Here is a 23,390-nt window from a genome sequence, read left to right as displayed (position 1 = left end):
AGGTTAGAACGAGACAGAAAATTGTGCTTTTTGTTGTTGCAAATTCAACAAAACAAATCCATTGATGTTTAATGTTCAGGTATGTTGAAATATGACGTTGACAGAATGTCATGCCAATATTATGTCATTATTATGACTGTGATAGAAAAGTGAAGGGGTGTTTTCATGCAGATTCACATAGGGTTATTTCATAAAAAACATTATAAGAGTTAAAGGAACACAATAGATCTCACCCTAAATACTGGTACACAGAATCCATATCCACAATGAGTTCCGAGAAGGGATTTTATGGAGGTGTAGAAAAATGAATCCCTGTGAAGCCTGGACAAAACACAAATTACAGATGTTATCAACACTACCTGAGCAAGACCTATTTGGTGGAAACCTGTTGCAGTATGTGTCCTGCCGTGACATTATCTGCTGATCAGCTGCTACCTCTGTATATATTGTTGTAAGTAGTTCACCGGGACAAAGTAAATGAGACAAAAAGGAATTTTAAGTAAGTAAAGTTGGTAGAGTGTTCATTGTAAGATACAGCAAGATACAGGCCTCAGTGAAAGGACTCAATCCCAAAAAACACCACCCAGTGAAATGACTCAACCCCAAAACACCATCCAGTGAAATGACTCAACCCCAAAACACCAAGCAGTGAAATGACTCAACCCCAAAACACCACGCAGTGAAATGACTCAACCCCAAAACACCATCCAGTGAAATGACTCCACCCCAAAACACCACGCAGTGAAATGACTCAACCCCAAAACACCACGCAGTGAAATGACTCAACCCCAAAACACCATCCAGTGAAATGACTCAACCCCAAAACACCATGCAGTGAAATGACTCAAACCCAAAACACCATCCAGTGAAATGACTCAACCCCAAAACACCATCTAGTGAAATGACTCAACCCCAAAACACCATCCAGTGAAATGACTCAACCCCAAAACACCATCCAGTGAAATGACTCAACCCCAAAACACCATCCAGTGAAATGACTCAACCCCAAAACACCACGCAGTGAAATGACTCAACCCCAAAACACCACCCAGTGAAATGACTCAACCCCAAAACACCACGCAGTGAAATGACTCAACCCCAAAACACCATCCAGTGAAATGACTCAACCCCAAAACACCATCCAGTGAAATGACTCAACCCCAAAACACCACGCAGTGAAATGACTCAACCCCAAAACACCATCCAGTGAAATGACTCAACCCCAAAACACCATCCAGTGAAATGACTCAACCCCAAAACACCACGCAGTGAAAGTCCAAAAATAACAATTCTCAATTATGTGGAGTCTACTTTATAGGGTGTTCTACTGTGACAAGGATCAAATTAATCTGAAGTCTTAAAACACGTGTTTTGGGGCTTTCCAGTGAGGTATTTAGAGAATGACATGCATAAATGTGGGCAGCTGGTTTCGTCAGAGCACATGAGGAATCTTGGGATAAGGCTCTTAAAGATCTTATGAAACACAAGAGGCATTGGGACGAGGATAGGGGTTTAGGGCAGGGCCTCGATTTGGAATGTAGCAACTAAAAAAAACAATGTCTCTGTTCAAGACTCTCAGTAAGACTCTCATCGCTCCAAACGTATTAGCGGCCCCTCAGGCTTATTAGGCTGGGGGTGGAATAGGACAACCTGGAAATCACACTGGAGAAAGGGACACATACTGTATGTAAGCAAGGTGCACGGAGGGTGTTGGGAAACAGGAACAAATTAACACACCAGTAGGAATAACACTTGTAGGACTGGATATTGCCTGGCACACCTGTAACTACATGTGTATTAGCCGTAAAATCACAAATTAAAAGTACATCATATAGACTAACCGATTTCAATCATCACCTTACTTTTCACCTCTCTATACGTGATGGTTAGAGGACAGTAATTAGTGAGACAGTTAGAGGACAGTAACTAGTGAGACAGATAGAGGACAGTAGTGTGATGGTTAGAGGACAGTAACTACTGAGATAGTTAGAGGACAGTAGTGTGATGGTTAGAGGACAGTAACTAGTGAGTCAGATAGAGGACAGTAACTAGTGGGACAGTTAGAGGACAGTAGTGTGATGGTTAGAGGACAGTAGTGTGATGGTTAGAGGACAGTAGTGTGATGGTTAGAGGACAGTAACTAGTGAGATGGTTAGAGGACAGTAGTGTGATGGTTAGAGGACAGTAGTGTGATGGTTAGAGGACAGTAACTAGTGAGATGGTTAGAGGACAGTAGTGTGATGGTTAGAGGACAGTAACTAGTGGGACAGTTAGAGGACAGTAACTTGTGTGATGGTTAGAGGACAGTAACTAGTGTGACGGTTAGAGGACAGTAGTGTGACGGTTAGAGGACAGTAGTGTGACGGTTAGAGGACAGTAGTGTGACGGTTAGAGGACAGTAGTGTGACGGTTAGAGGACAGTAGTGTGATGGTTAGAGGACAGTAGTGTGATGGTTAGAGGACAGTAGTGTGACGGTTAGAGGACAGTAGTGTGACGGTTAGAGGACAGTAGTGTGACGGTTAGAGGACAGTAGTGTGACGGTTAGAGGACAGTAGTGTGACGGTTAGAGGACAGTAGTGTGACGGTTAGAGGACAGTAGTGTGACGGTTAGAGGACAGTAGTGTGATGGTTAGAGGACAGTAGTGTGATGGTTAGAGGACAGTAGTGTGACGGTTAGAGGACAGTAGTGTGACGGTTAGAGGACAGTAGTGTGACGGTTAGAGGACAGTAGTGTGACGGTTAGAGGACAGTAGTGTGACGGTTAGAGGACAGTAGTGTGATGGTTAGAGGACAGTAGTGTGATGGTTAGAGGACAGTAGTGTGACGGTTAGAGGACAGTAGTGTGACAGTTAGAGGACAGTAGTGTGATGGTTAGAGGACAGTAGTGTGACGGTTAGAGGACAGTAGTGTGACAGTTAGAGGACAGTAGTGTGACGGTTAGAGGACAGTAGTGTGATGTTAGAGGACAGTAGTGTGACGGTTAGAGGACAGTAGTGTGATGGTTAGAGGACAGTAACTCACGTGCGCCTCTTTGTTTGAAGGAGGAATAAAGGACATAAATCTGAGCACATGAAACTGTCCTCATTTACTCTTGTCCTTTCTCTACATGATCCTTTCCCCTCGGGATAATAACATACAAATCTGTGCGAAGGCTAAGTACACCCGGAGCATTTAGTATAATATGACGTAATAATTTAATAAAATAAAATATTTTTTAAAATACAATTGACTTACATGTCATGCATCAGAACCAGCTATGCCACCCTGTAAATATATAGTCATACTTCTAAGTTTAAATTATTGGGTACCACTTTACACGAATCACTTCACAAAAATGTTCTCAATACAATATTTCTGTTTAAGTATTCAGTTGTAATTATCTGATGTATTGTTCAATTTAAAAAGTCAACCTACCTTTTCCCTCAAATTAAAAATGCCAACATACCTGTTATCAGTGGTTTACTGGTCCACAGGTCTGCCTCTTTACTCTCTGACCGTAACAATTCGGTCCCTGCAGCCAGTAGGTGTTGTGTCACTGTGAGTGACTGGCAGAGAAAGGGCTTTATCCCCCCTAGTTGATCCTTTAAGACAATCTGCAATTTGTAATCTGAAAGCTGTGTGTACGTGGAGGGGTTTATTTGTGAGTGTGTATACATGGAGTGTGTGGGTTGGGAATTAAGGGAGGTGGACAAGAGGGGTGGCAGGGTAGCCTAGTGGGTAGAGTGTTGGGTCAGTAACCGAAAGGTTGCAAAATCGAATCCCCGAGCTGACTAGGTAAAAATCTGTGGTCCTGCCCCTGAACAAGGCAGTTATAACCCACAGTTCCTAGGCCGTCATTGAAAAATAAGAATTTGGTCTTAACTGACTTGCCAAGGTAAATTTATTTTACCTTTACTTAACTAGGCAAGTCAGTTAAGAACAACTTCTTATTGTCAATGACGGCCTAGGAACAGTGGGTTATAACTGCCTTGTTCAGGGGCAGAACAACAGATTTGTACCTTGTCAGTTCGGGGATTCGATCTTGCAACCTTTCGGTTACTTCCACAAATAAGAGGGATTACCAGCAATTTACCAGTAAAATCTTTCAGATTCTTAAAAAAAAAAGATATCAGTTGATTTCAAAAAGTCAAGACATGTCAGTATGTACAGTTGAAGTCGGATTGATCATTAGAAAACCCTTTTGCAATTATGTTAGCACAGCTGAAAACTGTTGTCCTGATTAAAGAAGCAATAAAACTGGCCTTTAGTCTTGTTGAGCATCAGCATTTGTGGATTTGGTTACAGGCACAAAATGGCCAGAAACAAAGCACTTTCTTCTGAAAACTTTTTCTAAGAAATGAAGGCTATTCCATGCGAGAAATTGCCAAGAAACTGAAGATCTCGTACAAAGCTGTGTACTACTCCCTTCACAGAACAGCGTTAACTGTCTCTAACCAAAATAGAGCGGGGAGTGGGAGGCTCCGGTGCACAACTGAGCAAGAGGACAAGTACATTAGAGTGTCTAGTTTGAGAAACAGACGCCTCACAGGTCCTCAACTGGCAGCTTCATTAAATAGTGCCCACAAAACACCAGTCTCAATGTCAGCAGTGAAGAGGTGATTCTGGGATTCTGGACTTCTAGGCAGAGTTCCTCTGTCCAGTGTCTGTGTTCTTTTACCCATCTTAATCTTTTCTTGGCCAACTCTGCCCTAGGCCAGCATCCCAGAGTCACTTCTTCACTGTTGACATTGAGACTGGTGTTTGCCATACCAGGCAGTGATGCAATTGCCGTACTTGCAGCTGAGGAACCTTTTAAGGATCTGAGGACCCATGCCAAATATTTTCAGTCTGCTGAGGGGCAACAGGTTTTTGTCATGCCCTCTTCACAACTGTCTTGGTGTGTTTGGACCACGTTAGTTTGTTGATGATGATGTGGACGCCAAGGAACTTGAAGCGCTCAACCTGCTCCACTACAGCCCCCGTCGATGAGCATGGGGGGCGTGCTCGGTCCTCCTTTTCCTGTAGTCCACAATCATCTCCTTGACCTCATGTGCTCTTTAAACCACAAGTACATAATCAGGTCAATTGCATGTTGTTTAAATGAGAAAATATGCTTCCAAAGCACCTCCTTTCCTCGTTGACTGGTGAACTACGACCTTCAGCAGGTCTAAGGCTTCTCAATCATATATAATAACACTGACACTTATTCAGCGCGTGGACCATCTCTGTTACATCTGTGTTCATCACCTACGGGTTTGATTCTGTATTTTAGATGAATTTGTGAATGCAATAACCCAAAACGTCATGGGGTTGTCAGAACTTATGAAAGAGAGTGGTTACTAAACAGGAAATGTGATTGAGCTCTAGTGCTCCCTGCCTAGCGATGAAACACCTTCCATCGTTTTAACTTTGTCCTTTCAGCTGGATTTCCACAGTCCAAAAAAATAATACAAAAACGACCACCATGACTTTAAAATGTCTTTATTCCAGAATAGAGAAACGTCACATCAAAAACAGAGTTAAAAGACGAGCATTTGACACGAATAGCCTGGTTTCTCCCGAGATCCCTTTGTGCTCTCGTCAACTCCATTTGCGGTTAAATGTGTTTGGCGTGACAATGAGTCGGTACGATAGCAGAAACTGACTGGCACTCAGGCTACAAATACACCGTGAGAGAGAGAGAACGATTATTTGAACATGCATGACCCAAAAAAGGTTTTTCAAGAAGCAAGAGACTTAACGTCGCTTTTATTAAAAACAGGGTAGAGATACCACCCGTTTAACCCAGACGGAAGTCACTGGTGAACGCATCGTTCAGTCTGGGTAGTTTTAGTCATCCAGGAGAGACGGCAGTTACCAGACAAGTCTCTCCTTCTAAACAGGCGACCAATTAGAAGCCAATAAATCCTATTTCTCCATGGTACTATTTCACAAACAGACCTCTTTTGTTCCAACGTCTCGCTAGCTAATCCACATTTTCGACATCCTATTCATCCTCATGGGAATAGGAAAATGGAATAACTTCAGAGAATGACTAACGGGTACCCCAGAGAGAGAGAGAGAGACTAAAACCAATCTGAACTATTGACCTTTGCCAAAGAAGATGAGTTAAAACATTGCATTTCCCATACAACAGATACATATGCTTTGTCTTGTTCTCCTACACAGATTGACTCACAAAGGAAACGATGTTTGGACAAACAGCCAAATGATTATTAGGAGTGTGGCTAAATTCACATGGAACCCATCTGAAGTTGTTGCCCATTATACCTGCCCTGTGGACAATTAGTTCCCGATATTTCCACGACAGTTAATATATTTTGGTACAGACCTTTAACAATTAAAGGGTTGTGGACAACACAACATTGCAGATGGGTCATAGGCGCTCTGTTAAATAAGGTTTATTTGTCCACAGGCATACTGTTCCTACTGTAACACAATGTGTCACTCGTGAACACTGGGCAAGCCTTAAAGCCTTAGTCATTACTGAAGCCTTGAAGCCTTGAATCAACTTTCATCAGTTGTTTTTTTTAAACCAGAATCCTGGTATCCGTGGTAAGTCAACCACTGTTTCACAGTGAAAGCTAGCAGCAGGCTATCAGGCTACTGAAGCTAGCAGCAGGCTATCAGGCTACTGAAGCTAGCAGCAGGCTATCAGGCTACTGAAGCTAGCAGCAGGCTATCAGGCTACTGAAGCTAGCAGCAGGCCATCAGGCTACTGAAGCTAGCAGCAGGCCATCAGGCTACTGAAGCTAGCAGCAGGCCATCAGGCTACTGAAGCTAGCAGCAGGCCATCAGGCTACTGAAGCTAGCAGCGGGCCATCAGGCTACTGAAGCTAGCAGCGGGCCATCAGGCTACTGAAGCTAGCAGCGGGCCATCAGGCTACTGAAGCTAGCAGCAGGCTATCAGTTCCAGGTTATGGTTCAGCGTATCTATGAAGAGGCTGATGTGAGCTGACCCTTGTGTACGTACTCCAGAGCTGTGGCGATGGTTCTCATGTCCACCTCAATGCTGCGAGCCCAGTTCTCCACATCACCTATTTCCTGTTCAAAACAAAAACATTAAAAAGGTTAAAGGCTAGGGCTGCCTTATTAAAGAGGTCAATACTAAGGATACAATGGGAAGAGTTACAACTAAAAATGTCAGAAGCTCATGAATAAGTAGCCTACACAAGTGTTGCAGCTATTTCCTACCACAAGGAGGGCCATGATCAACTTGATGACAAGGGGGGGAGGGGCATTATCAACTTGATGACAAGGGGGGGAGGGGCATTATCAACTTGATGACAAGGGGGGGAGGGGCATGATCAACTTGATGACAAGGGGGGAGGGGCATGATCAACTTGATGACAAGGGGGGGAGGGGCATTATCAACTTGATGACAAGGGGGGGAGGGGCATTATCAACTTGATGACAAGGGGGGAGGGGCATGATCAACTTGATGACAAGGGGGGAGGGGCATGATCAACTTGATGACAAGGGGGGAGGGGCATGATCAACTTGATGACAAGGGGGGAGGTGCATGATCAACTTGATGACAAGAGGGGAGGGGCATGATCAACTTGATGACAAGGGGGGAGGGGCATGATCAACTTGATGACAAGGGGGGAGGGGCATGATCAACTTGATGACAAGGGGGGGAGGGGCATGATCAACTTGATGACAAGGGGGGGAGGGGCATGATCAACTTGATGACAAGGGGGGAGGGGCATGATCAACTTGATGACAAGGGGGGAGGGGCATGATCAACTTGATGACAAGGGGGGAGGGGCATGATCAACTTGATGACAAGGGGGGGCATTATCAACTTGATGACAAGGGGGGGCATTATCAACTTGATGACAAGGGGGGGCATTATCAACTTGATGACAAGGGGGGGCATTATCAACTTGATGACAAGGGGGGGCATTATCAACTTGATGACAAGGGGGGAGGGACATGATCAACTTGATGACAAGGGGGGGAGGGGCATGATCAACTTGATGACAAGGGGGGGAGGGGCATGATCAACTTGATGACAAGGGGGGGAGGGGCATGATCAACTTGATGACAAGGGGGGGAGGGGCATGATCAACTTGATGACAAGGGGGGGAGGGGCATGATCAACTTGATGACAAGGGGGGGAGGGGCATGATCAACTTGATGACAAGGGGGGAGGGGCATTATCAACTTTATGACAAGGGGGGGCATTATCAACTTTATGACAAGGGGGGGGGGCATATCAACTTTATGACAAGGGGGGGGGGGCATATCAACTTTATGACAAGGGGGGGGGGGCATATCAACTTTATGACAAGGGGGGGGGGCATTATCAACTTTATGACAAGGGGGGGGGGGGGGGGGGGGGGGGGTGAATTATCAACTTTATGACAAGTGGGGGGGAGCACCTTACATTTAATCGTCAGACAGTCCTGAAAGTTATCCTGTTAATGACAAAGCCAACAGTGAGCTGTGACAGAGATGACTCGGCGCTATTTAACCTCTACTAAGCTAACATATGGAATTGTTTGAAGATGGTCAGACTATTAGTCATTTAGCTATTTTGATTTTGAACTTTGGGTATAATTATTATTTTAAATGATAAAATATGATATTTGGCTTTTGCTACATACAAACGCACTGTATAACACACACAAATAAAAACATGTCTAGATCATAAGGAATACGTTTTCTGATATCTAGGAGATATAGGAAAGTTCTGGAAATATTTTTTTTTTTTTGGGGGGGGGAACATATTTAACCCCTTGTTTTGGTTTCCACAAAACAACCTCTATATGTTTGTATGGGTCACCATCGTGTTCGTGAGAGTCTCTCCATTCCATAGTAGTTTCAGGATGTTCGGACACCAGACACCTTCCACTGCAGATCTGGAAGGCGAAATAGGCGGATGCCATGATATCTCTTTTTTAATTTTACGTCAGTTAAGAACAAATTCTTATTTTCAATGACGGCCTAGGAACAGTTCAGGGGGCAGAACGACAGATTTGTACCTTGTCAGCTCGGGGGTTTGAACTTGCAACCTTCCGGTTCCTAGTCCAACGCTCTGACCACTAGGCTACCCTGCCGCCCCTCTACCTTAAACACGTATTTTGATGGGGATTTTTTAATGAATGTTACTTAGATTGATGTAGGGGAGCGTCAAAAGACTTCAGGATTAATACCAAAACATATCAACCTTACTCTCTCGCTCACCCTCTTTTCTTCCTAACCAAGTCAAGGTATGCGACTGTACAGGACACATTCCTTACGCACCTCTAATACAGCTTCCTGGAAGGTCTCGGTCTCGGTCTGTTCCTGACAGACAGACAGACCGAGAGAGGGAATATAGTGTGATGTTCAACAACAAGGGTTTTGTATTTCCCTCCATACCTTCGTCATCGACTGGTGTCAATGTTAACACAGGCAGAGATTGGCTTAAAGCTGAGTGTGAGCCTTGGTACGTAAAAAATTAAAAACAGTAGCTCACCATCTGTCGGGAGTCAGTGATATATATATTGCTTTGATGAGCTTGAGGCCTACTTAATGTTAAGTATCACACACTGTGTTTAACTAAAATGCTCTTGAACCTATTGAACATGTTTGCCTGGCTGGGAATGTGGCAGGGTTAATCTTACATTAAAACCGGGTTGAAAAGTAAACTAACATCTAGGCCTCTGGCGATGAAAAGATACCAATTTGTTCTGATCCCAAAGGAAACTTATATCGTACCCCTATTCAGGTTTGAAACCTGGGGGGGGGGGGGTCATTTTGGGGCCTGCTATCATTCAACAAACATAAAAGGACTTGGGGAGAAATAGCTACTAATCTAAGACCACACTGTACAGTGTCTGTATACCTTCAGGGCTTGGTTAAAGCCTTCCACCATAACGATCCACTGAGCGGTCTGCTTGGAGAACTGGCCGGCCTGCACCTGTAGCGTCTTCACCTCATGGTCCAGCTTCCTCTGGTTCACGTACGCCTGGGCCACCCTGGAATTAAAACAACTGGAAGATGAGTATAACAACGTTTAAAACAGACATGGCCATCAGACGATTTGACATAAGGATGTAGGCCTAAGCAACTTCTAACAAATCAATAATGAGGTTGAACTGATGACATCGTATGTGCAAAGACATTCTATTGGATACTGAAGAGAAATTAAGACAGAAAGTAGTGATTATGAAAGTGTAAAAAAAAAAAAATATATATATATATATATATATATATGGGGAATTTTCCGTTATAAGATCAAGGATTGCTTTGTATGAAGAAGGCAGAAACCGCTTGTCCAATAGAAATCCCAGATCACACCTGTAGGTGTTGTGGCATTTGACAAAATTATATTTGACCAAACGATATAAGGATCCAAGGTTACAGTTCAAATAACATTTCCAACTTCAGGTTATAGAACAGGCCTAATTAGTCACGTGTCAACAAATTTGATCTGAATTTGACCGAGTTGAACAGCTGAATGATTTGAACCAAAATGACGAGATGGGTACATAAAAACAGGGGTAGGTCCCTATTAAAAAGAAAAACGGTCTCGGACGGAATCGAGACATTTAAAAAAACGCAATTCAACTATATAATGAACTTGTTTAGAAATTATCTAAAATATATTGAACAGAATTCATTAGAAAATTCATTCAAGTTTGCCAAAACGCATCAGTGATTTGTATTTTCATGCAACTTTCTGAAACAGCACAGGAATGCCTGTCTGAGTGGGTGTGTGCGGTGCGAATGTCTACACTTTGTGTAACCACTAGCTATGAAGCTAATGATAACTTTATTCTGGTAGAGGTGGAAAGGCCTTACCAAAAACCTTATCAAATCAAAATGTTAACTACAAAGTAGCCTATATACCTACCTGGCAGAATAATGTCGTGATTATTTGCATCAATCCAGTGGCTATTTGTTTTGCAAACTCTGCAATCACACGAGCGCTACAGTAACAGCGCTTAACCAAACAACTGTCTCTTCCTGGTGCACACTTCCGTTAAAGGGTAACTACACCAAAATCAAATTTAAAAAATAAAAATAATCCCAGACCTAAAAATGTGTCTTCTGATGCAGTTTAAACATTATCGTGGTCTTACAACAGCATCAAATTGTTTTTTAAAATTATATATAAATACATTTGAGAGCGAAAACTTAAATCTTGAAAAACTAGACTTTTATCTCCCTCACCAACTTTAAACATCTGCTATCTGAGCAGCTAACCGATCGCTGCAGCTGTACATAGTCCATCGGTAAATAGCCCAACCAATTTACCTACATCATCCCCATACTGTTTTTATTTATTTACTTACTTTTCTGCTCCTTTGCACACCAATATCTCTACCTGTACATGACCATCTGATCATTTATCACTCCAGTGTTAATCTGCTAAATTGTAATTATTCACCTACCTCCTCATGCACACAATGTATATAGACTCTTTTATTTTTTTAATTTAAAAAATAAATAAAAATTCTACTGTGTTATTGACTTGTTTATTGTTTACTCCATGTGTAACTCTGTGTTGCTGTCTGTTCACACTGCTATGCTTTATCTTGGCCAGGTCGCAGTTGTAAATGAGAACTTGTTCTCAACTAGCCTACCTGGTTAAATAAAGGTGTTCTCAACTGGCCTACCTGGTTAAATAAAGGTGTTCTCAACTAGCCTGCCTGGTTAAATAAAGGTGTTCTCAACTAGCCTGCCTGGTTAAATAAAGGTGTTCTCAACTAGCCTACCTGGTTAAATAAAGGTGAAATAAAAAAATACAAAAAATACAAAATAAAAAAATTGGGAAAAACAAAACATATTCAGGCAAAAATGTAAAACATTTTATAGGTCCCTACTGGGTAAACACCATAAGCTAGCTACTAGCTATATATTCACATACCCAACATTAAGGTGATCCACCAAGGCTTCTGTTAGACAGGTGGCAGCTGCAATTGCCTCTCGTCTGCGTCTCTCTGAGCAGGGCAGAAGAAAACAGGAGTGTATTCATTACATCTCGCAACGGAAACCGTTTAACAACCAAATAGAAGCAACTCGACCACAACGGAACGAAACAGCAAGGATCCTACCTGAATTTCTTCAATAGACACTCATTTTCGTTGCAAAACGTTAATAGTTTTTGCACTAAACTGTTTATGTTTGCAAAATATGCGTAATGAATGCACTTACAGAAAACGTTTACCGTTTAATAACCAAACGGCGCAAAACTAGAGTTTGTAGTTATTGGACACATGTAGGTAGCCGCCCCCCGGAATGAATACACCCCACCTATCATGTCAAGGGTGGAAAGGCATAACGTAGCTATGTTAGCCATCAAGTCAGGAACGGTACCGTCTTCCATTTAGCTAAATTGCCCGTATTCGCCCAAACTTGAGTAACCATTGGAGTAAATGCACTGCATATAACCACATATATATATGCGGTATAAAGTCGATTCCAGGGGCTAGTCTGCTAAGTGCTTGGTCCAGGGCGTCAGTGTGAGTTGTTGTAGCACGATGACCCCAGAGCTAACTAGCTATACATCTAGTTAACGTCACGAAATTGACAATTTGCTCGACTCATGCATTTCAAACAGTTGTTCTAAGTTCAACTAACTAGAACCTTATTGTTGCAGCTAACTATATTTTCTAGCTAATGTTGTTGCATAATAGCCAGCTGCAGCAACACAGCGACACGTTCATTACCTTGCAGTTCTTTTCTCTCGTTTTGCTTTGCATGATGCTCCTTCAATAAACGAGAAAGCATTTTTTTTCTCTTTAACTTTATTTTTCACTACCTTAATTTAATTGTGTAATGTATTTTCATTTATCTAGCAAGGACATGAGAGCTGGTAGGATGTACAGCTGTTGTCACCAGACCACGTAATGACGGATCAATGGCGTTTCTCGTAGGCAAATATATAGGATCAGCTTTCCATTCCGAAGTAGAAACGTTGAATTAGGCCAAAATAACGCGATATTGACTTCAGATCCGTTTTTATTTCTTCTTTGGAGTTTAACGGCGGTTGGCATCCAATATGTTGCATTACTGCCACCAACTGGACTATAATATAAATCCATTGTACTTTGTCATAACAAAAAGAGAAAAACACCACCACTCAACACACCCTGTAACTCTTCCAAAGTCAAATATCGTATACCCAAATACTTCTCTGCAGCTGCCACCACAACATCTATTTGCTGTGATTTACATTCCATTTCTGTGGTACAGTTGAACGCTAAGAAGCCAACCTTACTGAAGCATATATCACTCGTTGGTCTATCCCTCTGTGCTGGCACAGATGTTCTCCTCTCAGGATCCTTGACCCTTGACCCATCCTCCTCTACTTTCTTCACTGCTTCAGCATACGACACCTTCTGCACTACTCTGACTCTAGACACCTGAAAAGGCCTCTCTCTCACCGGACACTTCTGATCCCCAGCAACATGGACACCCCTACAGTATTTACACACACACACACACACACACACACACACACACACACACACACACACACACACACACACACACACACACACACACACACACACACACACACACACACACTTCTATCTGCCAAAACTACACAATCCTTTATCACATACCCTCCTGCACACTTCCCACATCTTGGAATCTCCTTCCTGCAAACTACTCCAACATGGCCATAAACGTGGCACCTGAAAACTAATATATGACTCAAAATTCAAAAGGACTGACAGTGACTCATCTGTTCCACCACGCTCACCTTCAATTGCTCCACCTCCACACTTAACGCTACCCCCAGAAATCACTACTTTCAAAGGTGCCCTGTTCCTAAGAGCAAAGCAAGAAACAGATCTAGACACAAGTTGCGTGTCACAGAGCGTCCGCTATACTCTGGTCAGAACAAACACAAACAAATATCACAAGTCTACTACGGGTTACCTTCACTAATTGAACTGCACCCAACTCCTTTCTCACCCACCATGAAACCACAAATGAATCCGACCAAAAAGCAAGAGTCCACTATCTCCCCCCAAAAAAGTTCACTCTTACTGGACCAGATTCTTCTTTATCATGTCAATTGATCAGGTGCTGAGCTCTTCACCACACCTTCCACCTCACTTAACCCACCCTCATTCACTTCTATTTCACCTCCAGAACTCAGTCGGGCTCACTCTGTTTGCACTTGACGCCACTCTTCTTCGACACCCCATCGCCATTTTTATTGCCATCTTCCTCCAATTCAAATGCAACCTCTGCTTTCCTCATTCTCTTCTTCCTCTCTTCCCTTTGCCATTATACTATCTGTGCCATTAGGGTCTGTGACAGCATGGGCAGCGCCATTGAGGCTACAACCCATAGGAATCCTCACCTAGTTGACTCCTTTGACTACTTTAAAATGACGGAAGTGTAACAGGGTTATATTGGTGATTCCCCTTGCCACTTTATTGTTAAGCCAATGGGGTTTTTGTTTTAGTTTTTTGTCTTGCCGTCACCTACTCAACATGGCATCTTATTGGCTGGTTTGCGTAGCTTGCTTACGAGGGAGGATGTTCCAGTTAGAATCCTCCCAGTGAACAAGCACCAAACCAGCGGTAAGTTGTTGGTTGCAAAGCACTGTACGTCAAAAGTGATTTTCATACTTCCAAGTGATGGTTTAAATGTAAATTTTTTATCAATTTGTTTGTAAATGTTATTAGAACACCACACATAAGATGTTTTTTGGTGAATATTCCAGCTAATACTAGCTAGCAACTTACTAGCTGGTGGGGGAGGTTCGTATATTTTGTGCAGAGTTGGATGGTGAGCCGTCCATTGCAGGACGTGCAATTTTGTGCTGTTTCTATCAGAATAAATCTCCATGACTGGTGCTACAAGTTGGAGCTCGTGTCGATGATCTATTACACGGGGCGGCAGGGTAGCCTAGTGGTTAGAGCGTTGGGACTAGTAACCGGAAGGTTGCAAGTTCAAATCCCCGAGCTGTTGTTCTGCCCCTGAACAGGCAGTTAACCCATTGTTCCTAGGCCGTTATTGAAAAGAAGAATTTGTTCTTAACTGACCTTTAAATAAAGGAAATAAGTATTTGGTCAATAACAAAAGTTTATCTCAATACTTTGTTGGCAATGACAGAGGTCAAATGTTTTCTGTAAGTTTTCACACACTGTTGCTGGTATTTTGGCCCATTCCTCCATGTAGATCTCCTCTAGAGCAGTGATGTTTTGGGGCTGTTGCTGGGCAAAACAGACTTTCAACTCCCTCCAAAGATTTTCTATGGGGTTGAGATCTGGAGACTGGCTAGGCCACTCTAGGACCTTGAAATGCGTCTTACAAAGCCACTCCTTCGTTGCCCGGGCGGTGTGTTTGGGATCATTGTCATGCTGAAAGACCCAGCCACGTTTCATCTTCAATGCCCTTGCTAATGGAAGGAGGTTTTCACTCAAAATCTCACGATACATGGCCCCATTCATTCTTTCCTTTACACGGATCAGTCGTCCTGGTTCCTTTGCAGAAAAACAGCCCCAAAGCATGATGTTTCCACCCCCATGCTTCACAGTAGGTATGGTGTTCTTTGGATGCAACTCAGCATTCTTTGTCCTCCAAACACGACGAGTTGAGTTTTTACCAAAAAGTTATATTTTGGTTTCATCTGACCATATGACATTCTCCCAATCTTCTTCTGGATCATCCAAATGCTCTCTAGCAAACTTCAGACGGGCCTGGACATGTACTGGCTTAAGTAGGGGGACACGTCTGGCACTGCAGGATTTGAGTCCCTGGCGGCGTAGTGTGTTACTGATGGTAGGCTTTGTTACTTTGGTCCCAGCTCTCTGCAGGTCATTCACTAGGTCCCCCGTGTGGTTCTGGGATTTTTGCTCACCGTTCTTGTGATCATTTTGACCCCACGGGGTGAGATCTTGCGTGGAGCCCCAGATCGAGGGAGATTATCAGTGGTTTTGTGTGTCTTCCATTTCCTAATAATTGCTCCCACAGTTGATTTCTTCAAACCAAGCTGCTTACCTATTGCAGATTCAGTCTTCCCAGCCTGGTGCAGGTCTACAATTTTGTTTCTGGTGTCCTTTGACAGCTCTTTGGTCTTGGCCGTAGTGGAGTTTGGAGTGTGACTGTTTGAGGTTGTGGACAGGTGTCTTTTATACTGATAACAAGTTCAAACAGGTGCCATTAATGCAGGTAACGAGTGGAGGACAGAGGAGCCTTTTAAAGAAGAAGTTACAGGTCTGCGAGAGCCAGAAATCTTGCTTGTTTGTATGTGACCAAATACTTATTTTCCACCATAATTTGGAAATAAATTCATAAAAAATCCTACAATGTGATTTTCTGGATTTTTTTTCTTCTCATTTTGTCTGTCATAGTTGAAGTGTACCTATGAGGAAAATTACAGGCCTCTCTCATCTTTTTAAGTAGGAGAACTTGCACATTTGGTGGCTGACTAAATACTTTTTAGCCCCACTGTAATTTGATTTGACGTAATTTTATCTGGGGCCATTGACCTTGAGCCTTTTTGGTTGGGCGCTTCAAATTTAACTATATGGCAGCACCCAAGGGGCTTGCATTTTTTGAGCTCTCACCTGCATTTTGGAGCTGCCTTACTCAAGAAAGCAAAAAATAGACCATGTTTGTACGCGGCTTTATTAACTCAATGTTGTTCCTGTTTTTTTTTACATTGTTTGCAAACTGATAAGTGACACGTATTAATGCCAAATAACATGTAAAACAGGGAAAAACAGGTGGGGCTCAAAACATGCCCTGAATGACAGGTCACCACTGGGTGGAAGTCTGACTGAACCAGGTTTTCCACTAGGATATTGCCTGTGCTTAGCTCCATTATGTTTATTTTTTCATCTTGAAAAACTCCCCAGTCCTTAACGAATACAAGCATACCCATAACATGATGCAACCACCACTATGCTTGAAAATATGGAGAGTGGTACTCAGTAATGTGTTGCATTGGATTTTTTCACTCCTGCTCCCGTTCCCCCTCCCTGGCGCTCGAAGGCGCCAGGCTCCCCAGGATTACGCACTCTTGCCGTCATCATTACGCACACCTGCCACCATCATTACGCACACCTGCTCCCCCCCCCCCCATCACACGCATCAGCGATTATTGGACTCAATCACCTCCGTCATTACCTCCTCTATATCTGTCTGGTTCCCCGCTCTGTTCCCTGCTTCAGCATTGATTGTCATTTGATGTTGTTTACCCGTGTGCTGACACTGTTCCTGTTTTGTTACCTGTTTGTTCCTGATTAAATGTTGACTCCCCGTACCTGTTTCTCATCTCCAGCGTCGGTCATTACAGATTTGTCCTAAACGTAACACTTTGTATTCAGGAATTGCTTTAGTCTTGTTGCAAACAGGGTGCATGTTTTGGAATATTTTTTATTCTGTACAGGCTTCCTTCTTTTCACTCTGTCATGTAGGTTATTATTGTGGAGTAACTACAATGTTGTTGATCCATCCTCAGTTCTCTCCTATTACAGCCATTAAACTATGTAACTGTTTTAAAGTCAACATTGGCCTCATAGTGAAATCCCTGAGTGGTTTCTTTCCTCTCTGGCAACTGAGTTAGGAAGGACTGGGTGTATTGATACATCATCCAAAATGTAGAGGGATATTCAATATTTTGTTTTACCCATCTACTAATAGCTGCCCTTCTTTGCGAGGCATTGGGCTTTGTGGTTGAATCTGTGTTTCAAATTCACTGCTCGATTGAAGTCATTTGAAAATCATGTTAAACACTATTATTGCACACTGTGAGTCCATGCAAATTATTATGTGACTTGTTAAGCACATATTTACTTCTGAACCTATTTAGGCTTGCCATACCAAAGGGGTTTAATACTTATTGACTCAATCAAAGTTATCTGTAAAGGCCTTTTTACATCAGCAGATGTCACAATGTGCTTGTACAGAACCACAGAGACAATGAGGCTTCAGAATCATATGCATCAAATACCTACAACAGTTCTCAAATCAAATGTATTTATATAGCCCTTCGTACATCAGCTGATATCTCAAAGTGCTGTACAGAACCCAGTCTAAAACCCCAAAGAGCAAGCAATGCAGATGTAGAAGCACAGTGGCTAGGAAAAACTCCCTAGAAAGGCAGGAACCTAGGAAGAAACCTAGACAGGAGCCAGGCTCTGAGGGGTGGCCAGTCTTCTGACTGTGCTGGTGAAGATTATAAAAGAGTACAGAAATGTAGGCCAGATCGTTCTTCAAGACATTTAAACTGTTCATAGATGACCATCAGGGTCAAATAATAAACACAGTGGTTATAGAGGGGGAAATAGTTTAGCACCTCAGGAGTAACTGCCAGTTGGCTTTTCATTGCAGAGCAAGACATTTAAACTGTTCATAGATTACCATCAGGGTCAAATAATAAACACAGTGGTTATAGAGGGGGAAATAGTTTAGCACCTCAGGAGTAAATGCCAGTTGGCAAGACATTTCTGATTTTTTACATGTTTTAATTAATTAGTAAAATCTTTGAAAAACATAATTACACATTTACATTATTTGGTATTATGTGTAGGCCAGTGACCCCCCCCCCCCAAAAAAAAAATTATAATTGAATACATTTTAAATTCAGGGGCTGTAACGCAACAAGTCAAGTGAATACTTGTCACTGAAGTCACTGTATTTTAGCAATTACATTTCCTTTTGATCCTTAAGTACATTTAAAACCAAATACTTTTAGACTTTTACTTAAGTCGTATTTTACTGGGTGTCTTTCACTTTTACTTGAGTGATTTTCTATTAAGGAATCTTTACTTCTACTCAAGTATGACAGTTGGGTACTTTTTCCACAGACTTTCGTAAGTTTCTTTCATTTTTCATTCTAATATGTAAACATTTCAACTGTATTCAATTATTACCTTGTTCAATTCCCAATTCAGCCATTACCCGAATGTGTTTGACAAGTCATTGTTTCCAAGGTCCTAAACGTTCCCGAGTGGTCTCCCGAGTGGCGCAGCGGTCTAAGACACTGCATCTCAGTGCTAGAGGCGTCACTACAGACCCTGGTTCAATACCAGGCTGTGTCATAACTGGCTGGGATTGGGAGTCCCGCCATAGGGCGGCGCACAGTTGTCCCAGCATTGTAAATAAGAATTTGTTCTTAACTGACTTGCCTCGTTAAATAAAGGATAAACACATACAAATAGAAAACAGGAAAAATGACAGGCAAGAGTATAAAAGTGTTCAACACAGCGAGATTTAAAGTGACAAGTGGATTTTGCACCAAACACAGGAAATAGATAAATAATAGATAAATAGATAATAAAAAGACAGATCCTGTGTTGCCACAAACACACACCACAGGATGGTGGTACCTTAATTGGGGAGAATAGGCTCGTGGTAATAGCTGGAGCGAAATAGGTAGAATGGTTCCGGCCATTATTATGAGCTGTTCTCCCCTCACCAGCCTCCTGTGACACACACACACACACACTGTCACAGGAGATCTTTCTGTTAACTTTTGTTTCTCCTCTACCACCTAGTGTACTTTCTGTAACACATTCTGGGCTCTGAGCCCAAGCTGCCATTAAAGATATTTTCTCAAACTCACTGACTTGCCATACCTTGGATCTCCTCTTTATTTATTTTTAGTTTGCAGTTTTTGGATACCATTCTTTTTTAAAGATACCATTCTGTTTTAAGGATACCATTCTGTGTAAAGGATACCATTCTGTGTAAAGGATACCATTATGTTTAAAGGATACCATTCTGTGTAAATGATACCATTCTGTGTAAAGGATACCATTCTGTGTAAAGGATACCATTCTGTGTAAAGGATACCATTCTGTGTAAAGGATACCATTCTGTGTAAAGGATACCATTATGTTTAAAGGATACCATTCTGTGTAAATGATACCATTCTGTGTAAAGGATACCATTCTGTGTAAAGGATACCATTCTGTGTAAAGGATACCATTCTATTTTGAGGATACCATTCTGTGTAAAGATACCATTCTGTTTAAAGGATACCATTCTGTGTAAAGAATACCATTCTGTTTAAAGGTTACCATTCTGTGTAAAGAATACCATTCTGTGTAAAGAATACCATTCTGTGTAAAGGATACCATTCTGTGTAAAGGATACCATTCTGTGTAAAGGATACCATTCTATTTTAAGGATACCATTCTGTGTAAAGATACCATTCTGTTTTAAAGATACCCTTCTGTTTTAAAGGAGTTTGTGTGTGTCTTTCTGTCCATAGTTATGTTTGTTTTTGGTGTACAGTATGCACTAAGTAAATTATTATATTAGTAGTACTTGTGTTATGTTAATAGAAATACTACATTTGATTTATTAACACAGGCTTGATTGATATGAGGAAAACAATAGGGAATGCTATTGATGCCATGTAGGCCTCCCAGATTGATTCCGTCCTAATTTCTGAGAAGAAAAATCATTCAGGAGCAGGAAGTAAAAAATTAAAAAAGGTGTCCAAATCAATACTAAAAAACAAACAAAATGGAAGATAATACAAGCCCTGGTGATTATCTATAACAATCAGAGAGGACGCTGTCTGAAACAGATTTTTAGAGATAGAGCTGTGAATGGCACGAATTCATTGGTGTACTGATCTAGAATTTGCCCATTACAATCTTCTTCATTGTGAACTTTTTTTTTAAAGAAGGCAAAACTGATCTTAGATCAGCACTCCTACTGTGAGACGCTGTGTGAAAACGGGGCCCCAGGCCAACATCTTGGCCAAAGAACTTGATGGAGGTAATCAGTGCTTCATCAAGGAACCTCAGTGTAATGAATATGCATAGGGGGAAAAAAGCTATTTTAAACCTCCAACTGCTTTGTTTTTGACCAGTAGATACAAACTACTCAACCGTTAGTACATTGACTTGTACATATAAACCTATTAAAAGTTGACATCATTGTGAGTTAATGAAGAACCATACTGTATAATGAAAGATTAAGGAATTTTTACCATTCTGCATTACAGAAGGACCTACCTGCAGGCTTGACCTGATTTATGTCTGTTGACTCCTACGGAGTCTAAAAGGTAAGCCACTGGCATACCCCTGATACATGGCTGTGTTTTCTCCCTTCCTACACCACCCCTGAGCAGCAGAGGGCAACAAGAGCAGGCGCTTCAGCGCCAGCTAGCCAGCCAACAGCTCAGTGCAGGCCCCCCATGGCCAGGCCCCCCATGGCCAGGCCCCCCATGCTTGCTTTATTCCACTATGTGGGAGTTCCCCTGGCTTGTGATGCCAAGCAGTTCACATGATGTTCTCAGCGTTGAGAGCTGAGCAAGAGCAAGCATCTAAGACTGATCCAGATCACTCATTGAATCATCAGCGAGTAGTGTACACTGACCACTGCAGTCTGTCACAGTATACCGTTTATTGTCAGATAAGGAAAATATAGACTTTGATAGATGTATTTTTTTTAACCAAAACAATATGAAAAAACGTGTATGTGAAATATTTGTAAGTAAGAAAACATACCTAGCAAAAAGGACCTACCTCCTAATTTCATATTCTGTATCTCATGGCCCCTTGGAATCCGTTTGTGCCACTCTGTCCGATACTGAAAGGCTCAGTTCAGTCAAAAACGTGTGATTTTCCCCATGTTTTATACTTCCACACTATGAGGTTGGAATAATTCTGGGAAATTGTGAAAATTATGATAATACCCTCTTAGTGTAAGAGTTTATTTACAGCTTGTTTTGTTGGGAAGGAGTTTTGTTCTGGTTTTCAAAGGAAATGGAAAGACGTTTTTTTTAAATGATTTTGGACGAGGAATATCTTAACTCCTCCCCCACAGTTTCTGGATTGGTTGAACAGTGCAGAAGAGAACCTCCCCCACAGTTTCTGGATTGGTTGAACAGTGCAGAAGAGAACCTCCCCAGACAGTTTTTTTCCCCTTCTTGTCAAGACTAGCATGTAGAGGGATCTAGTTTCAGGCGAGTCTTTTACGCCTGCTACGTTAGGTTAGTGACAGGAGGACAGGAATCAGCTGGTCCAATCAGAACAGCTGTGGCTGGCCGGGTACAACAACATTCCCACAATTGTGGACAATGCTGTGAGGGCATGACTGACTGGACACTGAACTTTGGTGTGGCAAAGCAGGTAGTGCATTCAGACCCTTTCCCTTTTTCCACACTTTGTTACATTACAGCCTTTATCTAAAATTTATTTAAAAAAAAATTGTTTTCCTGTAATTCTGGTCACATTTTCATGCCACATCACAGATACGTCTGTTACTCTCCGCTTGATCCCCTCACAGGGTTGTCCTTACATATCGTGGGTCACTGCGCACATTTCTTTGCACTATTGTCAGACAGGTCCATTCCAGAAGTTATGGGATTCCAAGCAGATCTCTGAAAGAAAAAAATAATTTTAAATAACTTTACTGTTTCTCCAGCAGCTAACAAGCTATATTCAGTAAAAAACTAGCAGCTATCTACAGCTAATTTCCTTATTTTCTAAATGCCATTTTCCGCTTTTTCTAATTCTGATTACTGGAAGTTATGGGATTCCAGCCCAGATTGTTCTCTGTAAAGGAGGAGAAGAAAGAAGCCCTTCAGTTGATTATTGATCAACCGTGTTCTCCTGCCAGAGGTATCGTCAATGTTAGATTATTGATCAACCGTGTTCTCCTGCCAGAGGTATCGTCAATGTTAGATTATTGATCAACCGTGTTCTCCTGCCAGAGGTATCGTCAATGTTAGATTATTGATCAACCGTGTTCTCCTGCCAGAGGTATCGTCAATGTTAGATGATTGATCAACCGTGTTCAACCTGCCAGAGATATCGTCAATGTTAGATGATTGATCAACTGTGTTCTCCTGCCAGAGGTATCTTCAATGTTTTCTAAATGTTATGTTCCCTCTTCTTTTTCTTCTCAGATAACCAGACACCTGTAGTCCTATAGTTACTTCAGAGGAAAATATGCCTTTTAAACACTGAGTTTAACAGATAAAAAAAACTCTCATACTTTCTTCTCAGTCTTTTCCTATTCAACTGAGTCCAAGTATCTTGACAACTCAGCCTGGTATATTGGCAGCAGTCCCTTAAGTGTTGATGTCAGCTGAGAGAGAGAGAGAGAGAGAGAGAGCAGGATGGGAGAGAGAGAGAGATATTGAAAGATTACGGTAGGGGAGGAGTGGGCTATTCAAGGCACTTGTCCTCTGTCTCTCTCTGTCACACAGCAGAGGAGGGGGATGCACACACACCACACACACACACCACACACACACACGCGCTACAGTAGCTCGGACACAGCCACATTTTCTCAGGCTGCTCCACAGACTGACAGCAGAAAACGGAGGAGGAGAGCGAGAGAGAGAAGGAAACAAGGGAAATGTACTGATCCAGGAGATTCAAACAACAGAAACCCATCCTGTCTTTGATGTTAATCAATTTAAACACAATAATTATACAACTCTTCATTAATCTGTAACTGAACTGGGACCTGTTCTGCT

General features: G+C 42.1%; 2 protein-coding genes across 6 annotated transcripts in view; both read right to left on the bottom strand.

Annotated features, from left to right (window-relative positions):
* LOC110519410 (retinol dehydrogenase 7-like) overlaps positions 1-3,675 on the bottom strand; it is a 7,478-nt gene extending 3,803 nt beyond the window's left edge. Inside the window, exons 1-3 of one of the 2 annotated variants that reach the window (XM_036950912.1) lie at positions 3,447-3,675; positions 3,236-3,265; positions 234-321 (exon numbers count right to left, since the gene is read on the bottom strand). In XM_036950912.1, the coding sequence (XP_036806807.1) occupies positions 234-259 (26 nt within the window). In that variant the 5' untranslated portion in view covers positions 260-321; positions 3,236-3,265; positions 3,447-3,675. The remainder of the gene's footprint in view (positions 1-233; positions 322-3,235; positions 3,266-3,446) is intronic. The other variant, XM_036950911.1, reaches the window with a different exon arrangement.
* A 1,770-nt stretch (positions 3,676-5,445) lies between these two features.
* Positions 5,446-21,666, bottom strand: LOC110494789 (biogenesis of lysosome-related organelles complex 1 subunit 1). 4 transcript variants are annotated; one of them, XM_021570120.2, is made up of 5 exons: positions 21,430-21,666; positions 11,844-11,916; positions 9,816-9,948; positions 6,954-7,024; positions 5,446-5,636 (listed from the first exon to the last, which is right to left on the bottom strand). In XM_021570120.2, the coding sequence occupies exons 1-5, from the start codon at positions 21,440-21,442 to the stop codon at positions 5,561-5,563; spliced, it is 366 nt and encodes a 121-aa protein (XP_021425795.1). In that variant the 5' UTR covers positions 21,443-21,666; the 3' UTR covers positions 5,446-5,560. The 4 variants fall into 4 exon arrangements, with proteins under 4 accessions (XP_021425795.1, XP_021425798.1, XP_021425793.1 ...); XM_021570123.2 differs by lacking the exon at positions 21,430-21,666 and adding an exon at positions 12,646-12,955 and having other exon boundaries at positions 6,940-7,024; XM_021570118.2 differs by lacking the exon at positions 21,430-21,666 and adding an exon at positions 12,646-12,955.
* Between the last annotated feature and the right edge of the window lie 1,724 nt (positions 21,667-23,390).

Source organism: Oncorhynchus mykiss, chromosome 17, assembly GCF_013265735.2.
Source record: "Oncorhynchus mykiss isolate Arlee chromosome 17, USDA_OmykA_1.1, whole genome shotgun sequence".
NCBI classification, from domain to species: Eukaryota; Metazoa; Chordata; class Actinopteri; order Salmoniformes; family Salmonidae; genus Oncorhynchus; species Oncorhynchus mykiss.
This window is presented reverse-complemented; position numbering and strand designations above follow the sequence as displayed.

Bases quoted from the DNA above. Each gene is read 5' to 3' on its own strand.
- LOC110494789 (XM_021570118.2), bottom strand. From the start codon at position 12,706: ATGCTTTCTCGTTTATTGAAGGAGCATCATGCAAAGCAAAACGAGAGA. The intron at 7,025-9,815 runs GTATACAGACAC...TGTTTTGAACAG, and splicing joins GCTTTAACCAAGCCCTGAAG to GAAATAGGTGATGTGGAGAA. The intron at 5,637-6,953 runs GTACGTACACAA...GTGTATTTGTAG, and splicing joins ACCATCGCCACAGCTCTGGA to CCTGAGTGCCAGTCAGTTTC.